This window comes from Mastomys coucha, unplaced genomic scaffold (assembly GCF_008632895.1).
Source record: "Mastomys coucha isolate ucsf_1 unplaced genomic scaffold, UCSF_Mcou_1 pScaffold21, whole genome shotgun sequence".
Lineage (NCBI taxonomy): Eukaryota > Metazoa > Chordata > Mammalia > Rodentia > Muridae > Mastomys > Mastomys coucha.
Genome location: NW_022196904.1, coordinates 110,441,331 through 110,461,731, shown reverse-complemented (window position 1 = coordinate 110,461,731; position 20,401 = coordinate 110,441,331). Strand labels below are relative to the sequence as shown.

General features: G+C 45.3%; 1 protein-coding gene across 2 annotated transcripts in view; it reads right to left on the bottom strand.

The window, feature by feature from the left end:
* The window catches only part of Hs3st2 (heparan sulfate-glucosamine 3-sulfotransferase 2), a 106,101-nt gene extending 102,783 nt beyond the window's left edge, over positions 1 to 3,318 (bottom strand). The window contains exons 1-2 of one of the 2 annotated variants that reach the window (XM_031388159.1): positions 3,247 to 3,318; positions 1,944 to 2,321 (exon numbers count right to left, since the gene is read on the bottom strand). In XM_031388159.1, coding sequence (XP_031244019.1) covers positions 1,944 to 2,321; positions 3,247 to 3,254 — 386 coding nt within the window. In that variant the 5' untranslated portion in view covers positions 3,255 to 3,318. Of the gene's footprint in view, positions 1 to 1,943; positions 2,870 to 3,246 lie in introns of those variants that run through there. The other variant, XM_031388158.1, reaches the window with a different exon arrangement.
* Between the last annotated feature and the right edge of the window lie 17,083 nt (positions 3,319 to 20,401).

The following is a 20,401-nucleotide window of genomic DNA, read 5'->3' as shown; positions in this document are numbered from 1 at the left end:
GGCATGGCTCCCATCTCCAAGGTTCACAGCTAAGCTGGCTTAAAATCACACATGCCAAGGTTAAAAATAAAAAGCAGTCATCCCTGAATGACACAGGCTCCAGAAAGGAAGCCTGAGGTATGCTGTTTGGTGGAGGAGGGAGAACTGGGGAAGAAGAGCCTGGGTTCAATATAGAGGAGTTTATGGGAGGGAGCATCACCTAAAAGGCTAGATGCTCAGAATTTTGCTATTTTGCACTTAAAAAGCACTTCACCGTGGGAAAAGGTTTCATAACGATCTTCATACTTCCATCGAGGAAACCCTGGCATGCAGTGAGCGTGGCTGAGGATGACCACGAGCAGGGACACTGGTGTTCAATGCTTTTGCAGCCTATACCCTGGGGTCTGGTTCAAAGAGTCTTTGCACATAACTAGATGGAACACCTATAGGTCACGGTCCAGAAAGTATGGTGGGCCATCAGCATTGGCATGAAGCCACACCTGACTGTGTGCCAGGAGTTCCTTGCTTGGCTCCACTACAAACTATGTGTCTGCCTCTTGGGGATAGCACAAGTCCCACCCCTTGTTCCTAACAGTCATAGCTGCTGCTGGCCAGGGCTAGCTGAAAAAGGTGACAAGGCATTCTTGTGGATCCCCCCCCCTTTTCTTTTTTTGGAAATCCAGAACTCTCTGTTATGACTCCATCAGGATCATCTTTCCAATGAAATTATCCTTTATCCAGTATGCTTATGACTCTAGTGAGTAAAGGGTCTCCTTTCATACGAAAAATAAAAGAAATAGCCTCTGCAACTGTGGAAGAAGCTACCATGGCATCCCTCCAGAGTCGCATTACTGTTCAGAATTGTCTAGAATGTCTTCAGGTAGATTCCGTGACATCTCTGAGGCTCACACACTATACTCTAGCCCCAGAGGTGCCCTGATTCAGTCCCTCTGTGGACCTATCCTGCAATTCTGCACCACAGAAGGTGTGAAGGCCAATGGACACCAGAGGCGCTGGAGAGTGAAGGCTACCACCCCAGTGGAACCTCATTGTAGGTCCAGACACCACCCTCTCGGGGAGGGAGGGACTCTAGCTGGCAGAAGGCCAAGGGAAGAGTGGGCATTCTAGGTATGCCTGACTACGCCTAGGATCCTACCTAGCCTTCACCTGAAGTGCCTACTTATCTTCCAAATCCCTCTGTTGGCTACTGTTTTAAAAGCACACCCAAGGGTCATTTTTACACCTTTCAAACACTTTGAAAAAGACTGAACAGGCAAACAGGGCAAGAACTATTCTCCAGCCCCTTGTGATTGATGGTGAAAGAGATGCTAGAAGAGTTTGAGGAACTTGCTCAATGTGTCAGAGACCGGACCGGAATCATTGAAGGTTCCTCCCTACACTCCAAGCTCACCAACTGGGGACTAGAACTGCTAGGGGAGTGAGCCCCAGAATATAGCGAATATCTGCAGCAGAGATTGGCATTCTCCTCATTGCAAGAACGCAGGACACACTCTCATTTTACCCCAAGTATGGGAACCTACCCAGGCGGAAATCACCACAGAGGGCCTTTGTGAGGATTTCCCTTTCTCAACGCCAGGTGCCACAGGCCAGGGAAGATCAGCTTGGGGATAGAAGCAGAGCTGTGGTCAGACAGCATTTTTTTTTTGCCTTAGGCAATCAGCCCCATCCGCCTTAAAAAACTGGACACAGAAGGCAGCCCTCCAGCCAGCACCTAGTTTTGACTGGAAATGTCCCCTACCTTCCATGGACCCTGGGGACTAAAGAGAATGCTCTTTCCCTTTGCGCTTCAAAGAACCTCACGAAGAGCCAGTCTCTGGGAAGTTCTGGGTGACCCTCTAGAGTAATCAACCCATGTCCCATTTGCTGGCTTAAGAAAGGAAAGGAATAGCTCCAAGGATGGCGTGAACCCAAAGCTCAGAGGAGAGCTGTCATGACCCCCTTACCTGTACCAGTCCAGCCCTCGTCCGTAGTTCCTGTCGAAGAAGTGGGGCTCGGTGCCCAAGGCCCGCACGTCCGGGTGCACGCGGATAAACTCCAGCACCGCCCGGGTTCCCCCTTTCTTGACGCCCACAATGAGAGCTTGGGGCAGCCGTTTGGTGCCTGGCTTCGGGGAGCCAGAGTGGTTGGATCCGGAGATGCGCGGTGCTGGCGCGGCAGCGGCGGGCGCGCTGGGAGCGCTGGGCTCACTGGGCGTCGGCCCCGGGGGATCACACGGGCGGGACTTCGCCAGAAGTTTCTGGCCGCTTGCGCTGGGGCCGCGGAGGCAGCGCGGCGCGCCGAGCAGGCGGCTCTGGCCCAGACCGTCGCAGCAGCACAGGAAGCTGTAACACAGGTAAGTGCAGGACAAGGACAGTGTGAAGGCGAAGAGCAGCCTGCGCGCTCTCCGCGGCTGAGGTGGCCCCGCGCGGCCCAGGACCCTATAGGCCATAGCTCCATGGGCCCGCGCCGGGGGTCATGGTTTCCGAGGTGGCACCTGCGGCGGAGCTGCTGCGTGGCTCTGCTATTGCCTAGAGGGCTCGCGTGGCGCTCTCCCCGCCGTGCGGGCTAGGCGTAGGGGATATCATCTCCTCTGGGGGCAGCTGGCCTGGGCGAGCACCGTGCCCGGGGGTCCCGGGTACGGTGGCTCCTCGGGGACCAGGTGGCTGCATTGCCAGCATCTCCCGGTACTAAGCGATGGGGGCTCCGGACAACGGGGCGGCTCCCGGCACTCTTCGCTCTCACCCGCGTCGGGTTCGGAGCGCGCGCAGCGCCCGAAGCCCCATTCCGGATGCTCCGAGCGCCTTTCAGGGGACGCTCTCTGGCCGCGCGGCAGTGCCGGCGGGAGGATGCGCGGACCGGACGGTGGCGCTGGCGCCGGCCGCGTTCTGGCTCCTCGGGAAATGCCGAGTAGAGCGCGCTACCGGCTCTATTTAAGGAGTCGCCTGACGTCAGCTGCGCGGGTCCCCCGAGCCCGCGCCGCGCCCGGGGACCTGGCCCGCCCCTTGCACCCTGACTCTCTTATTCCTCTCAGGTACAACACCGCCCCTGGTCCTCCCCATGCTGACTGCTCCCTACGGAGCCTTGGCCAGCTTGGGGAGGTGAGGGGAGGGTGGGCTGGTATATCGTATACTCCTGCAGGAGACTGAGCAGCCCCATCACTCCGGCCTCTGGACACCTGAGTCGAGATTACGCCAACACCCACCCTAGACATAGACTCGGGTGCTGATGCAAACACCCACCCCTGATACTCGGTTCCACTACACTTACCCACACATGCACCACGCACACACTAGCACAGGAGCCAGCTCACTCTAATCCGGACACTCCTTAACACTCCACAGAGGGTGGAGAGAAGAATACCCCTAACCCGAGGATAGGAACACAACAAGGACACACCCCATCCCCAGCCATCTCGCTGAACCAATACACATAGCCTGGAATCTGGCATCGTGCAGTGTGCGCACACGCCTGGGACCCGGGCGCACAGGCAAAATGGATGGGTGGAGGAACGAAGCGAGAGTGAGATTCCGTGACTAGTTACCGAGTCCCCTAGCACCCGCGCGCTGACTCACACCCAGTCGGCTCTCTCTGTCTCGCACCCATGGAGCACAAACCTCCATCCAATTCTCACACCACCTCATCACCACCACCACCCCTCATCTCCCCCCTCATCCCCCCCTACTCGGCCTGGAAATCAAGCTAGCCCCAGAGCCTCAGACTTATTCATCTTTTGCGGCCGCCCCCTAGCGGTGGCCTGCTCCCCGGGGAGCTGTCCAGGGTACCAGACGCTCTCTAAGGGCCAGTGTGTAACTGGTTTCTTCACAGTGACAACGTAGGAGGAAATAAAGGACAGAGCAAGGAAATAAAGGACAGAGCATTTCTACATCTAATGATTGCCAAGAGGTTGTCCGCAGAACAGCTCCCAGTGACCAACCCGAGCTGGTTAGAACCCTATGTCCCAGGCGGGAATTCCATCCTCTAAAAACTTGGACCAGTGTTCCCAAAGTGAAGACCCTCACAAAAATGGCTGGATGACCCCACCACCACCCTCAGCTACCAATAGGCTGACGATGGCTTTCAGGACAAGGTCTGTGTATTCTTGCTCAATCTGGGAAATATGTTCTGTTTCCAAACCAAGCCCATCCCTAGAAAACTTAAACCAAACTCTATACTGTAGGGACTAGTTTCTAATACATGTTAATACGTGATAAGTAATTTGATAACTGTTAAAGCCTACCATATTATTACCATTTCCTCACATTTCTTTGGGTTATTTTTAAAAAATAAATTTCATATCACTTCCAATCTCAGCAACTCCCAGAACCCAATTTCATTTCTTCTTCTCCCCTCCTTTTCTCCTCCTTTCCCCTCCCTCTCCTCTTCTTCCTCCTCTTCACTTCCTCCTCTTCCTCCTTCTCCTCTTTGTCTTCCCCTTCCTTCTTTTTCTCTTCCTCCTCTTCCTCTTCTTCAAAAAATAACCCACTAAGTTCAATTGTTAATTCCCATAGTTTATTGGGTGTGGGTCCATCCACTGTAGCATGAGCAACTTACTAGTCACCACATCTCTGAAGAAAAAGGACTCCCCTAGCAGCCACCAACTGCCAATAGCTCCCCATCCAGGAATGGGGCCTCATGAGCTCCCTATTAGTCTATGCTGGGAGGTTGACTGTCTTGACTTTTTGTGGATGTTGTGCAGGTAGCCACTGTTACTGTGAGTTCATGAAGGCAATGATCCTGACATGTTCAGAAAGCATCACCTCACAATTCTCCTTCTTATCCTCCAGTTCTTATATTCTTATTTTCCCCTCCTCTAATGTTCCCTGAGCCTTGAGAAGCATGTGCTGTAGATATCCTTTTTAGGGCTGGGCATTCTCAGTCACTTATTCTCAATGCTTTGACTAATTTTGAGTCTCTACATTAATCTCTGCCTACTGAAAGAGAGAGGGAAGAAGGGGGAGGGATATTGGAGAGAGAGAGAGAGAGAGAGAGAGAGAGAGAGAGAGAGAGAGAATGAATATTCTTCTCTGACCAAGGTTGAGAAGCAAACAAATCGATGCCTATATCTCCACATTAGAATCTTAATTCTAACAATAGCTAACATGTATCAAGTGCTTGTTTTGTGCCATAATGTGCAAACTACTTAAAAGGCTTTACCTCACTTATCTTTGGAGATAGGTATTATAGGCATTATTATAAGTCCTAATTTACAGAGAATGAAAAGAGGTTAAATAAACATATACTCAGTAATTGGCAGAGCTAGGATTAAACCCAGACAGTCTGGCTCCAAGATTCAAGGTTTTAATTACAGAGCTCTGAAGCTTTCGAACTTCCTTTGAGCATTATTTTCATGACTCCATCCCAGGCTGTTCTCCTAGATGTGGATGAATTTATCTAGATTGCTTTTAAAAATCTGGTACTGAGGACTGGATGAGAATTCCAGGTATAGTGTAAAATTCAACAGGACCCTCACACATGCATACACCCAGCTTTGATAAATTCTGTTTCTAGTAATGCCACCTAAGACCCCACCACCTTTTTCCTGTAGCGACATCACACTGCCGACATCTCCAGTTGGAAGCCAAGTAGCATCTCTAAGTGTTTTCCTACAAGTGCAAATGATTGAAGCATAGCTACCCCCTGCTGTGCTCGAGCAGTGGGCTTTAAAAAAACCTAACATGTAACATTTGACCTGATTAAATTTCATCTCCTCTCATCAGTTCATGGCTACAGTAATATTTTTTCAAATGCCTGCTTGAATCTCAAGTCATGATTTAGCTTTCATAGTCTTGAAAGATAGAAAGGTTAAAATCCATACTTTTTTAAGAGTCTTAAAGGTTGAACCTAGGTCTTTGTATAGCTAGGAAAATACTTTACCATTGAGCTACATTTTTTAGCTCTTGGCTTTACTTTTGATTCTTTGTGTAATTTGGCCCGATGTTTTGTTGTCTCTAAGCCTCAGTTTCTTTAATCTGTAAAATGGGGAGCTATGAGCAATCCCAAAATCTCTTGGTCCTACTGTTGTAATTCTGTAGTTATATGAGCTCATTTTCCAAAGCAGGAACTTGTCTCTTGGCACCATGTCACCTCCACATCTCATTACAATTTAATTAATTCTTTGCTCAAATTGTTAATAAAAATGTCAAAACAGGTATGCTGAAAGGAGTTCTAATGCAGGCTTTCAACAGTTCTTCATGACACCAGCCTGCTATTTCTGCACTCCATTGTTAACATCCCAGATTGAATGTAGTGTGATCCACCATGGCATGCCTTTTCCTTAGAAAGAACATTGTTATTCCTCATCATTTTGTGTTTGCTTCCATTTTTAAATTATTTTATTTTTTAATAAGCTCTAAAAAGTTCAATCATATCAGAAATAGGTGAGTTTCCTTCTTCAAATCTTAATCAGAAAAACTACCATGACAGTTAGTAGACAGACAGACAGACAGATTTCTGAGGAGATGCGAGTGGCAGTGCCTGGTCTCCCTGGGAAGTGTCCAGTAGGTTATGCTGACTCACGTGGTTCACCACAGAGTACTCAGCTAGAGTAGGTAAATGGCTGGTTTTCTATCCTACCCAAGACCAGGTGAAGGCGACTTGGGGCTGACATGGAAGCTCCTCAATGGTGGGGACCCAGGAAGCCAAGTGCTTTGTTATCTTTTCTCCATTAAAAAGCTATCCTATACTCTCTAATAACCACCTGCTGTCAGCTCGCTCATATTCTGATCATTTATCAGGAAGAAAAGGACGAAATGACGCATGCCATCTCCCTGCGAGGACACTTCTAAGGGGATCAACTGATTATACCCTCCAATAATTGATCAGTGTCGTCATGTGCTACAGTGGTTTGGATAAGATTACCACCCCCCCCCCATAGGATAATACATGTGAATGCTTAGTCACCAGGGAGTGGAACTGTTTGATAGGATTAGAAGGATTAGGAGGCGTGGCCTTGTTGGGGGAAGTGTGTCGCTGAGGGTGGGCTTTGAGGTTTCAAAGGCCCCTGCCAGACCCCAGTCTTGCTCTCTGCTTGTGGATCAGGATATAACTCTCAACTACTTCTCCAGCACTGTGTCTATCTGTGTACAAGCAACATGCTCCCTGCTATAGTGATAACAGACTAAGCCTCTGAACAGTAAGCAAGCCCACAAGTAAATGTTTTCCTGTAAGAGCTGCCCTGGCTGTGCTTCCTCACAATAGGACAGTGACCAGGACATAAGCTTTCTAGCATCAGGAGACCTTTCAAAGCAGTCTTGACCCTGGGTGACTAGACCTAGTTAAATCTTGAAATTACTTTTTTAGGTTTATTTTACTTTATGTGTATGAATGTTTCCCCGGGATATATGTATATGCACCGTGTGCATGCCTGATACCCTCAGAAGTCAGAAGAGGGCTTGCTGGGTCCCCTAAGACGAGTTACAAATGTCGTGAGCTACGATGAGGGTACTGGGAACTGAATTTGGGTTCTCTACAGGAGCAACAGACGTCCCTTGTCTCTGAGCCACCTCTCCATGCTGCAAACTCGAAAGTACTGTTTCCAGTGAGGAATTTACAGCAATTGTGACAAACAAATAATCATGTCTACTTCCTTGAAAATCTTTTTTTTCCCCCGTGTAGCTTGTGTGGGCTGGATCTGGTTTTTAAAAAAAGCAGATGTGTGACCAAGCCCGATGTCTTATAATTATATTTCTATGAATCTAAACAATTCAAATTTTTCCAGTGAGAATTAGCCACAGAATTTTATGGAAACTCTTCCTTTTTTTATGACAAATGAGACAAAAAGAGCTCAGTTCCAATAGTGTTATGTGCTTTCAAGGGGGCTGTCCTAGCTTGATTTCTACTGCTGCAGTAAGCAACATGACCAAAGCAATTTGGGGAGAAGAGAAAATCCACTATCAAGGGATGCCAAGTTGGAAACTAGGCAAACCCTGGAGGCAGGAAGGAAAGCAGAGATCATGGAGGGGTGGTGCTTACTAGCTGGCTTTGCCATGGCTTGTTCAGTCTGATTTCTTATGTAACCCAGGACCACCTGCCCAAGGGTGACACCACCACCAGTAAATTGCCCCCACCCCCATTAATCACTTAAGATCTTGGGTCTGCTTTGATGAAAACCGACAGAAGTGTAAAGGGGCTTATTTTAAGAACTCCCAAGCCTGAGACTGTCATGAATCTGAGACAATCAATCATATGTCCAGAAGTTTAAGGGTTTCTGACACGTGAGCAACAGAAACCAACTTTGGCTAAAACATAAAAGTGAGTAACTCACACAGGACAAACACTCCAGAGTAGGCTATTATCAGGAAGGATTAAAAGGGTAGGGACGGCTGGAGAATGAAGGCAGGATAGATTCTTTTCTCTTCTTTCTGTCTCTTTTTTACCACTGTTGTAAAGATCCTTCCCTCCCACTCTAATGCCCTGCATTGAGGACCTTGAATGTGAAATTATAAAACAAGGAAGTTCTCTTCCCCTTACAATTTTGGACCTAATCAAGTCTTATTATTCAGTTTTGTTTGAGAGTAAGTTTCAAATCTTTTCCTGGGAGCCGAATTCTATAAAATGTTAGTGTGTGTGTGTGTGTGTGTGTGTGTGTGTCCACGCATCCATCCTCAAAGAGAGTGATTCCTAGGAGGCAGTAGCAGGTAGTGAAATGGAGTCACATGATCTGTCAGTTCTCCTCTGGGAGACACAAAGTTCACATCTGAGCCAGAGGATGGGCATAAATATTCCACATTTAGAAAAGGGTGGGGAGTAAAGACAGGGAAACTTTCAATCTTGCTCCATTGTCTGGATAAACCCAAAAGCTCAAGGCACTCCAGCTCCTGTAAACAGGTGAAAAAAAAATCCAGAAGATCAAGTACTCTTCTGTATTCCCCCACATTCATGACTTTTGTTATCGGTGACAATCACAGTCCTAATAATAGACACCTGTTTGTTGCTCCATGAATGAGGCTAAGCATTTAGATGCATTGCCCAATTTAATCATTTCAAATAAACCAATACCATAGATATTGTTAAGACCCTTAGTTTAAAAGTAAGGAAACAGTCTCCAGGGGGTTGAATTTCTCCCAGATGCTGCCTCCCGGGGAGTAAACAACATAAACAGGGGTGGAGAGATTCAGGGTGGGCCTCAGTCACTTGAGCATCTTTTCTCAGCACTTCAGCACCATCGCTCAGGTCCTGCATTATTTAACCTCTTTCATCTTGTCTGCCTCTTTAGCAACTAAGCAGCTACTTCCAGCTCAGCCTGGTACTCAGCCTGGTACTCAGCCTGGTACTCAGCCTGGTACTCAGCCTGGTACTCAGCCTGGTACTCAGCCTTGGGCTGTTTATTCATGTTAAGGTATTCTTGGTTTCTTCATGTCTTTTCTCCTTTGATCAAAAACTAAATGTGACTCCTGTCCAGGCTTCCAAGGATGAGATATTTTATTTTAAAATGTATCTAAAGTGCAATGTCAGGGAAGATGCTAGCCCCTGTCTTCTCATTTGCTCAATAGCATGGTAGGGCTGCCTAGGAAAGGCCATTTTCATTAACTACAACCAGATGGGAATGGCACCACTCCTGGTAAAGGTCTCACTCCATCGATTATTGATTTCTCAAAACACAGACCTCAGTTGTACAGGAGGTATGAATGTGAGGTAACTCCAGGGGGAAGCATAAAGATCTCACTTGTCAGTTTGTATTGAATTTTAACACCTTTTAACTTCTCTTCCTCGTCCTCATCCTCGTCCTCCTCCTCCTCTTCCTCCTCCTTCTCCTCCTCCTCCTCCTCCTCTTCTTCTTCTTCTTCTTCTTCTTCTTCTTCTTCTTCTTCTTCTTCTTCTTCTTCTTCTTCTTCTTCTTTTCTTCTCTCCCCTCTCCTCCAACTCCTCTCCCTTTCCCTTCCCCTCTTGAGACAAGGTCAGACTATGGAGCCTACAGTGGCCTTGAACTTTCCGTGTAGCCCAGGCTTCCCTAGGAGTCACAGTGGTCCTCCTGGCTTAGCTGATTTCCTCTGTTCTTTCATCATTTTTATTAGGTGATACATTCTTGATGTAGAAACAAAAAATGCTGAGACTCAAGGAAAAACATCCCAACACGCAGATATTTGTTAATATTTTGTGTATTGTTAATTTTGTTAGGATTTTGTCTGTATCCTTCCCATCAGTGGGTTTATTTGCTTAAGGATCAGGTATTTTCTGCCGCTTTGTAAAGCGTTTCTCTTTTACTTCATAGCATTGTGAATCCCTTTCATATCATTAAACACAGATTTATGTAACAAGGCTTTCAGAGAAAGAAAACGTTCTATGGGAGATGCAAGGTGTGAGGCTGGCGTAAGGCCACAGCTGATGTGAGCGGAGGGAACCTCAGCTGTACATGCATCAAGCAAAGTGAATATGAAGTCCTGAGGAGAAAGTAGAGACTCCTGGATCCAACTTTGCCTGAAGCTGACATCTAAAGAGGCAACAAAGCTCTCTTTAGATGGCTTTATTAGGGGTGTGTTCTCTTTCTAGACACAGCTCATGGCAAGTGTTCCATAAGTGCCTCCTGGATAAGGAGGCAGATAATATCCCCAAGCAGCCCATTGTCAGGAGGACAACTGCATTAGCCACAAGGACCTGCTTCACTTATATTAAAGGACCACACTGCCTGTGTGTCAGTCTCTCCTCTCATAGCCTCTTCTCTCTTTACTAAGTCGTGATAATAAGTAAACCTGAAATAAACAGGATACCCATCTTGCTGCCTGTGTTGTGGCATCCTTTGACCCTCCTTCCCTGTACTGGATTTCCTGGTTGAAATCATCTCTCTTCCCACTCATTGCTTTCAGCAACATAGTTGAATACGACCAGTATAGAAGTGCCCTGACTAGTCCCACTTAGCATTCATCATTTCTACTCTCAAGTGGCTCCTCCACACTTCCTCACAATCATGCTACATTTTCTAGCCCATTCAATCTCAAGTCCTCCCATGAACATCCTTATGACCACCCATCCCCTTCCCACAGCCCCGATGCCTCCTCCCCACGCTCCGCAGCTGAGGACCTTGATCCTACTTCACTGGGGAATCAGAGCAATTTGATGAGAGCTTCCTCCCTCACCTCTCCCCACCTGCCAGCATCTACATCCATAAACGATATTTTCTGTACTGCTAATGTGATTTTACTGTGTGCTTTTCAATAAGATGTTTCTGCTTGTGCACACATCCAATCTATTCCTGTCTTCTCAAGGATGTGACCCCAGCCATCTTTCTATTTCTCTTCTGCATCATCATCTTTCCCGTTGGCCCTGGACTGTTCCCAATGGCATACAATTGTGGGGCTATTTATTGCATCTTAAAAGGAAACTAGCCTGTCTTGACCTCCCCTTCCCCCACCCCCGGGCTGCTCCGTTGATATTTCTCCCTTCACAGCTCAAACATCATCTCTGCTTCCTGACCCCTCCCGTTGACACAGGAGCCTATTCTAGTCTGGCTTTTACTGCTCCTGCCCCTGTCTGAAAAGACCGTTCTTGTTGAGGTCACCCATGAGTCTTGTAAAGATAAATTCAATTCTTTTTAGCTTCCATTTCAGTGCTATGGTGCAAGGTAGGGATCCAACCTAGGGCCTCACGCATACTAGGTAAGCACTCTGCACCAGGCCTCCACTCTGCCATTGGTCTTTCTTGACCCTACATACAAGCAGCAGCTGGAACAGCAGGCACTCTCTTCTCCCAGCTGTGTCCCCTGGAATGTAGTCTGTGACATCCTCCCTGTTTCTCCTTCCAAGTCTCTACCAACAGCTTTCTTTTGCTTCTACAACCTCTAACGTGGAGTATACTAGAGACTGCTTCTGAGACCCCATTTCTTCTCTGTCTAGGCTCACCCTCTTAGTAACATGGTAAGGTCCCAGGCTTGATATGCCACCTTTGTCCTTAACAAACCCCAAACCTGCTAAATCCTTGGACTTCCATTCACAGCTGCTGCTGACCATTGTTGGGAGTTATACTACAGACTGTAAGTCATCAATAAATTCCTTTACTACATAGAGACTACCATAAGTTCTAAGGTTCCCCTCTGAGCTGTCAACCTCTTAGCTCTACACTCTGCTGGACATCTCAAACTTTGCATGTCCCAAAATGAAGTCTTATTAGTTGACTTTGTCCCAGTAGTAGTCATCTAGGTAAACAGAAACTCTAGTCCTTTCATTGTTTAAGTAAAGACAACTCCATTCAGGGTTGAATTATTCTTTTCTCATACCTCACATCTAATCTGTTGATGAGTCCTGTTTATTCTTCCTTCAAAAGATGGCCGTCCCTCACCACCTCCATTGCTGTCATCCCATCCAAGTCACCTTCCTTTTTCATCTGAATGCCACAGGCAGTGCTATAATCAATCTCCTTCGGGGGGGAAGGGTGTAGGGGGGGCACTCATGTGCACGCATATCTGTGTGTCTGTGTCTCATGTTTCCGTGTTTTTGTGTGTCTCTCTGTCTCTCTTTCTCTGTCTCTATTTCTCTCTGTATTATAAGTCTCCTATCTCTGTGTTTTTGTGTGTGTCTCTCTGTCTCTTTCTTTCTTTCTCTATGTCTTTCTGTGTGTGTCCTGTCTTTGTGTTTCTCTCTCTCTCTTTCCCTCTATCCTTCCCTCCCTCCTTCCCTCTTTCCCTCTCTTCCTGTCCCAGTCTCTCACCCTGCACTTTGGTTTGAAAGTTGCTGCATTTCCTAGAATCCACTGTCAGGTTCACTAAAAGAAACTCCTGGAAGGAGACAGGAAAATAGACATCCAGGAGAAGAGATGGCTTGTTTATATATGGCATCATCAGCAACAGCAGTGGTAATTAAGCTTGGGCTTCTAATTCATGGTCACACAGCATGTACTTCAGTGGGCATACCTTAGACTTAGCCATACAGAATTTACAGGCTATGCTTCGTCAGTGTAACACTCCCTTAGACAATGTGACCATGGTAACAGTAGTGTATCCTTCGGCAATCACATCCTACAGTAACTGTGGGCTTTTAACATCATCATCCTTTCTATTCCCACAGCCCAAGAGTAACTCCTGCAGTGCTGAATGTTTATAAGAACTTTTCTTTTCACTCCTCCGACCCTTCCGTTATTTTTGAATCTAGTTCTCCATACAGAATTCTTTTGTTTGAAATACCCAGAGCAGTTGTCTTCTGGACAGACGTTGTTAGTGCCCCTAGGAGTTCTTAAGTCCACTTTCAAAAGCAAGGTGGGTTTGTCTATTCAAAACTGTGTGTGGTTTCTGAGCTTACTCAGAAACTTCATTCTTGAGGTTAAAGATTTGCCAGTAAAGCTGAAAGTCCTCTGATACAATAAGCCAAAGGGACTGCCTGATTCCCAGGTCATTTCCACACTCTCCCAGACAACTAGCAGACTGAGAAGCATTTCCATCAAAAAATTAAAACAAAACAAAACAGAAGCATCTGTCATGAGATCCATGAGTAAATAGAATTATTCTCCTTTTATTTTCAAGAAGACCAAATTGGCCGATCTAATATAATTACAGAGATACAGAAAACACTTAAATTGTGCACTGGGAAGGCAGCTCAGTTGGTAAAGTGTTTACCACGCAAGTGTGAGGACCTGAGTACCATCCACAGCACCCATGTAAAGTCAGATGAGAGGCAACCAAGATGGCTCAGCAGGTGAAGGTGCTTACAGCCAAGCCTGAGTTCAGTGCCCAGGATGTACACGGTAGAAATGAACAAATTTCAAATGTTGTCCTGTAACCTGTCTACGTGTGTCATGGCTTATTTGCTAATACACACAGACTAAACAAATAAACTTATGTAATATTTTTTGAGAGGCCAGGTGTACTACCATGTGATTCTAATCCCAGTGCTAGAGAAACAGAGATAGCAGGATTCCTCTAGTTTGCAGAAACAAACAAAAGCAAACAAAAAATGTACATGGCTTCTGAGGAACAACACTTAAACAACACTTAAGATTGAATTTGGCCTCTAACCTATAACCCTCAACACACACACACACTCACACACCTACACACTCACACACACACACACACACACATGCCTGCAAATGTAAACACCTGAGCACATACACTCACCTGCATACACACCTGCATACACACTCACCTGTACACATGCACACATACAGCTGCATATACATTCACACACACACACTCATGCATACATATATATACACACAACACTTTAAGATACTTTCATTTCAGTTTATAATAAACTAAATATTACCTGCTCAGTTAAAATCAATAAATTTGTGCAAATTGAAAGGTAGCCATAAGTATCAAGAACAATGACACACTGGATCTTGATAAGTTTGTTTTTTAACTAATTCTTTGTCCAATTTAAAGGTAGGTCTGGTCATTTTAACAGAAAGAAAACCATTTAGTACTGCGATGAGGTTTGTTTGCTGTCCTGACAATCTCCCCCCTCCCTGCTATGTTGGGAAAGTTCTAATCATACAAAGCATGAAGGTAAACTAATTTCCCTCACTTTATGTTAACGCTTGACCCTGACTACCAGTCTGAGGTCACCCAGAATGAGATCATCTTACATTCCTATAGAATAAGGAACTAGAGAGGAAGCCACACCACCATGTGACTGCACATGTGGGAGTGGGGTAGGGGGTACTGTGATGGCTATGTTCCAATGTTTCTAGAGAGGACTGACAAAGGGGAAGACCCAGCAAAATGTGGGTGTCACCATCTCATGGGCTGGGAGCTTGGACACAATAAAAGGAGAAAAGGGAGACAGTGAGATTAACACCAGGATTTGCTTCTCTCTGCTTCTGTCCTCTGCTAAGTAAAGGGCAGCCTCTGTGGCCACTGCCATGCTTTGCCCAAGCACATGGGAACTAGGAGCCAAAATAAAACAATCCTCTCCCCGCTCTTTTGGTCACAACATTGCAAAAGTGGCTAAAGTAGGGTCCCAGGTCTCAGCCAACGGACGGCTCTTGTGCCTTGCCCCCTGAATGATACCTCCTGGCACACAACCTTTTAGATGCTTGTCTGAGGAGATATTTTTTCTTCCAGACTGTAGTGGCAGCTTTGTTGGCTCTGCTGGGCTTCCAGTTCTTCCTGCTTCCAACTCTCTGTTGTGGTCTTGTCTTGGCTGCTGTGCCCTCTCCCCCCCCACCACCACCCAAAGATTAATGCCTTTGTTTCCTTTTTGCAGACACTGCTGTCTCGTGAAAATACAATGCACAGGACAGCGGACTTCTGAAAGAACCTTGAACTTGGCCAGCAAAGCGCACTTGGTGGTATTTCTTGAGCTCTCTCTCTTTGCCAGAGAGGTTGCTTTTCCACATCCAGGCCTCCAGCCCAGTTAGTGTTCTGGGCTCCACAGATGGTGAACAGCAGACACACAAAAACAGTTGAGGGAGATCAGGGTTTGGGCAGGTAGGAGACCTAGTTAATTTAATTACTAATGACTAAGTTAATTTACACTGTACAAACAGACCATGGGTCATCCCTTAGGTGAAAATGCAGAGTAGTTTCAGGCAAAGATATGCTGGGTTTTGACCCTCCCCGGTATATTTTTCATGTGTTCTCTTTATTGCCCCTTGAACTCTTTAATAGCCTCACAGGTTGGGAAACATAACTATGCTCTTAAAAAAAAAAAAAAAAAACCATTTCATATACAGAAAAAAATGGGACAATGTCTCTGTGTTTGGGGGTGGAGTGAGAGACACATGCACTTGTAATGGCTCCCTGCAGCTTGTTTTCATGAAGTGTATGAATGCTTAAGACCGAACTCAGTCTGTGAAAGATGTTCCACCACAGATCTGCTGCCTCTAGTTGATTACAATTGGTATGAAATTTAGCTGCATGTGACTGAGAACACCCCCTCCCACCCCTATCCTCACACACCACCACCACCAGGACAGCAGTTTGACTAAGAGATAAGTTTGTCTCTTTAAGATTGTCCAATAGGAGGCAGCCTGGGTCTGTGTGGAGTCTGATGAAGATGTCAGCCACCCAGGCTGCTTCCAGCTCTCTGCAGCTTTGGAAGCATCCCACCTCCTAGCAGAAGACAGGTGCTAAGGTTCTCAAAAGCTTCGTCTCCAATGCAATGATGGCTTAGAGGCTGGGAAGGGGAGTGCCACTTCCTTCAGAAGAAGTGTCTGCACACTTTTCATTTGTTAGAATTTAATCATGTAGGGGCCAGCAAGAGGGCTCAGTGGCTAAAGGTGACTGTTGCCAAGTCTGATGACCTGAGTAACCACACCATGGAATGAAAAAAAGGTCACCTGCAAATTGTCCTCTGACTTCCATTCATGCACAGTGGTACTTGTGTCCCTATATATACACACACATAACTAGATAGATAGATAGATAGATAGATAGATAGATAGATAGATAGATAGATAGATAGATACATACATACATACATACATACATACATACATACATCATACATACATCACACATACATACATAGATGATAGGTGCATGTAAAGATAGATGATAGATACATAGATAAATAAATGTACTTTTTAATTTAAATAATTTAATCACACAGCAACACCTGGCTGAATATTAGGACACAGCCACTTTTGACGGACAAAACTATCAACTGGTTTGTTTGTTTGTTGTTGTTATTGTTGTTGCTTTTCTCTCAAGAAAGACAGTAGACATTTAGAAGGCAAATGGCTGTTTGTGACTTGGTTTCTTCAGATTCTAACTCTCAGAGGGCTTCAGGGAACCCTCTTTTGACACACAGATCAGTCAAGCATTCTCAGCCAGTTAGACCAGATCCCTGGCAAGCACTGAACTCACTCCGTATGTGCCAGTCACTAACACTGTGGCTAGTTCCACGGAGACATGAGGCTTAGGGGAAGTGACCTGGGACATAAAGATCAGGTGCATATTCACAAGGGGTTGGGCTGTGTGCCAACCAAAGAGAAGTCAGGCTGCTCATGGGTCCCTGCTTGCCCTGGGAGTGGGCATGAGATATTCTCCCAGTAAAGGGCATTCACTGGCTCCAAGTGTGTGAAATGCATGGTTTTAAAAAATAATTTCTTTCAAAGTAGCTATGTTAAGCCACATTCCCCTAGCAATTCCATCCAATATCAGCTCTGAACATTAAGAGATTAGATTCACAATATAATTTCGAGTTGGGTGGGTGAGGGCACGTCTGAAGCTCAACAACACAGCAGGAGAGACAAGGAGAGCTCAAGGTCGGGATATCCTTTGCTACATCAAGAGTTTTATCCTTGGCTACATAGAGAGTTTTATCCTTGGCTACATCGAGAGTTTTAGGCAGTTCTGGGCTCAGAACCTCAAAGCCTCCTGACGTAGCTCGATGGTGGTGCTCTTTCCAAGGGTGTGCATGATTCTGGGTTTGCTTCTCAGAATCAAACTGCAAACACCAGCTATATAGAAAATGGTTTACATGCAATTGCTGTTTTTATTTGTATTCTTCTATTTCTGAGGTGAGAACATTTTTGTATGTTTTTAAACATTTGTAAATTTTTGTCTAAAATTTTTCTCTTCACTGACTTTGCCAGTTTTCTTGAAATTTATGTTTTCATGTAATCTGAGACAATGCTCTCAATTGTTTCCAATTGGATAAGCAGTTGTCCAAGATCAACTGCCAAATGACTTCTCTCTTTACCAAATGTCCAAGATCAACTGCTAGAGGGTCCTCTCTCCTCACTGATATAAAATGCTCCAGCCCTTATCTCTGACTCTTTGATTCCATAACCCTCTGCATCAATATTTACAAATAATATTGTCTCTACATGGTTTGACAGAAATCTTTGCAAGATTTAAAAAAAATAGATATCCAAATAAGAACTATAAAGAATAGGTGAAGAATCCTTTGAAAAGAATGATGTGATTTTGCCAGGTTTTAAATGATAAAGTTACAATAATTAATGCAATGCCATTAGACTAAGACAAAACAGGCAGACCAAAGAGACAAAGAAAACAGAATTTCCTGTTCAGTGTGAGGTGGAATGGGAAGGAAAGAGGGAGGAAGGGAGGTATGAAGGGAGGGAGGGAAGGAGGAAGAATGAGTTAGACTCCAGGGTCTTACTTTCAGAGGTACCCTCTCACAGACCTCCAGCTGCACCCTACCTTCTAAAATTCCAGCTGGAGCCCAAGCCTTCAATACCTGAGCCTTTTGTGGAAATACTTTATATCCGAACCATGGCACGAAGGAGAATTATCAGCCAAAGCTCTAATCAAACAAAGCTCTAATATCCTAAAGATATAAACACTTTAAGAACAAACAAGAAACAATGAACCACGGTGAGAAAAATTAGCCAAAACACAGGAATAGCTGTGTTTTGGAAAAACAGAAGTGACTAATGCATGAGTGGAAACAGAGGACTGAAGTTACAAAATAAATGTTAAATAGAACTTATCAGTTGTCAAACCATCCAATACTGTTGAAACGGTGAGCAACAGGCTTGTACAGGCAGGGCTTAAAAACTTGAGCATTTGCATCGGAAGAATGCTTCTGGAAGACAGTTTGGCTGTTAGTATCATGGACTTTATAGAATAGCTGCAACTTTGCACCCCAGGGTAGGAATTAATTATAAGAACATAGATTCTAAACATGTACAAAGCTTTGTATATAGAAGGAGTGGTTTCTCGGGTCACATATGCATGCGCATGTAATCAGAAGCCATCTTAATGCTTAATGCAAGTCTGTGCTTCGTGGCTTTTACTTCGCTGCCTTGAGGTGCCTCATTCTCTTCTCTCCCAGCTAAGAATGGGTCAGGAACAGACAGCTCACAGATTAGAGACAAAAGAAGAGCAGTATTTCAACATGTGTATTTGAACTTGTCCCTTTAATGGGCCAGCAGCGTGGTTATCAGTCTTAGCTTCACATTACAACCAGCTGGAAAGGACCTGGAGTGCTGGCTCCACCTTTAAGAGCATGTGCTGATCTTGTAGAGGGATATATATATATATGTATATATATATATATATATACATATATATATATACATACATACATATATATACATATGATATATATATGATATATATACACATATATATATCATATATATACATATGATATATATATCTCTTATATATACATATATGTGTGTGTGTATATATATATATATATATATAGAGAGAGAGAGAGAGAGAGAGAGAGAGAGATTAATTTAAAAATCTCACCTGCAGAGATTTTTAAAAATCCACTTGTATCCCAGGTCCCATGGGCTCTTGGTTCAATTGGTCCTGGATGAGGCCTGAGGGCTGGGGTTAGTCTTCATTTTAAAACTCCCTGGATGATTCTTATGTGCAGCCAGGGTCAAGATCCATTGCTAACCAGAACTGCCTTTAAGTTGATTAATTATACAGGCTATTGACCATCACTGCAAATAACAGCCCTCCAGAAACTCCAAGGAAGGCAGTCCACTGCTTGAGCCCGGCTGATCAGAAACAGTCAGTGGCCAACCTTATCCCCGACATTGGCTTCCCTGGACACACTAGTGCCCCAGCAGCCACGTGTCTGTTTGATTTAGTACCAAAAGGGTCACAGGCGACCTTGACAGGCACACTTACTAGAGAAGGATTCTTGACTGTTCTGTGACAAACTGCCATAACAAAGCTACACACCAGTTTGAGTTTCCATTTTTAGCCTCTTTATTACCTCCATCTGTTGATGGGGGTGGCGGCGGCAAACAGTGTGAGCTGCTGCGTTATCTGGTATTGTATAAATAAAGGCAGACAAACTCCTCCAGAGTCTCCCACTTGTGGGGGGCTACTGCTCCTTAAGTGGGTACCTCCTTCTGTCCCTGTAGGCTATTTCTACCCTCCCTCTGGTCTCTGCTGCCTTCTTCTCCACCTCAATAACAACTTGGCCATTTACACTCCATTTCACACAAACAACTTTTTGCTCCCCCTTGCTCACATAGTGATGGCTTGAGGCTTAGCTGCAGACCTTGAAAATGCTTCTCTGTTCTCATCCGTGACTATCTATTCCATAATCCCTATCTGCTTTCCAGCCCCCCCCCCCTTCTCTGTCTATGGATGTGAGCTGGAAGACAGTGATGCTCTTCCGATGCTACTATCACAGTAAAGGAGAGGTGCGTTAGCATCTAGAGCCCAGTGCTGGATATAAAGAAAAAGAAGGGGGGATACATGCAGAATGTTAATTGTGGCATCTAAGTCTCTGTGCCACTTTCACCTCTCTAAGACCCCTTAAGAGAGAGGAAGTGGAATGGGAGACATCCCAACATCCCAAGACAGTGTTCCTGAAATTCAGTCATTCACAGGGTGCCTCCTATCTGCCCCACCTGTGGACCAGCTATACGATTATTTTGTAACCATTCTCCATCTTCACGTCTGTGTTTTTTTGTTTTGATACAGAGCCTTATTTTGTAGCACAAGACAACCTTGAGCTCATAGCAATCCTCTCTTGAGCTTGAGTGCTGTGATTGCAGGTGTGTGCCACTGTAGCTGTTGTCTTGCTCTTTATGCTTAGATACTGTTCTGGCT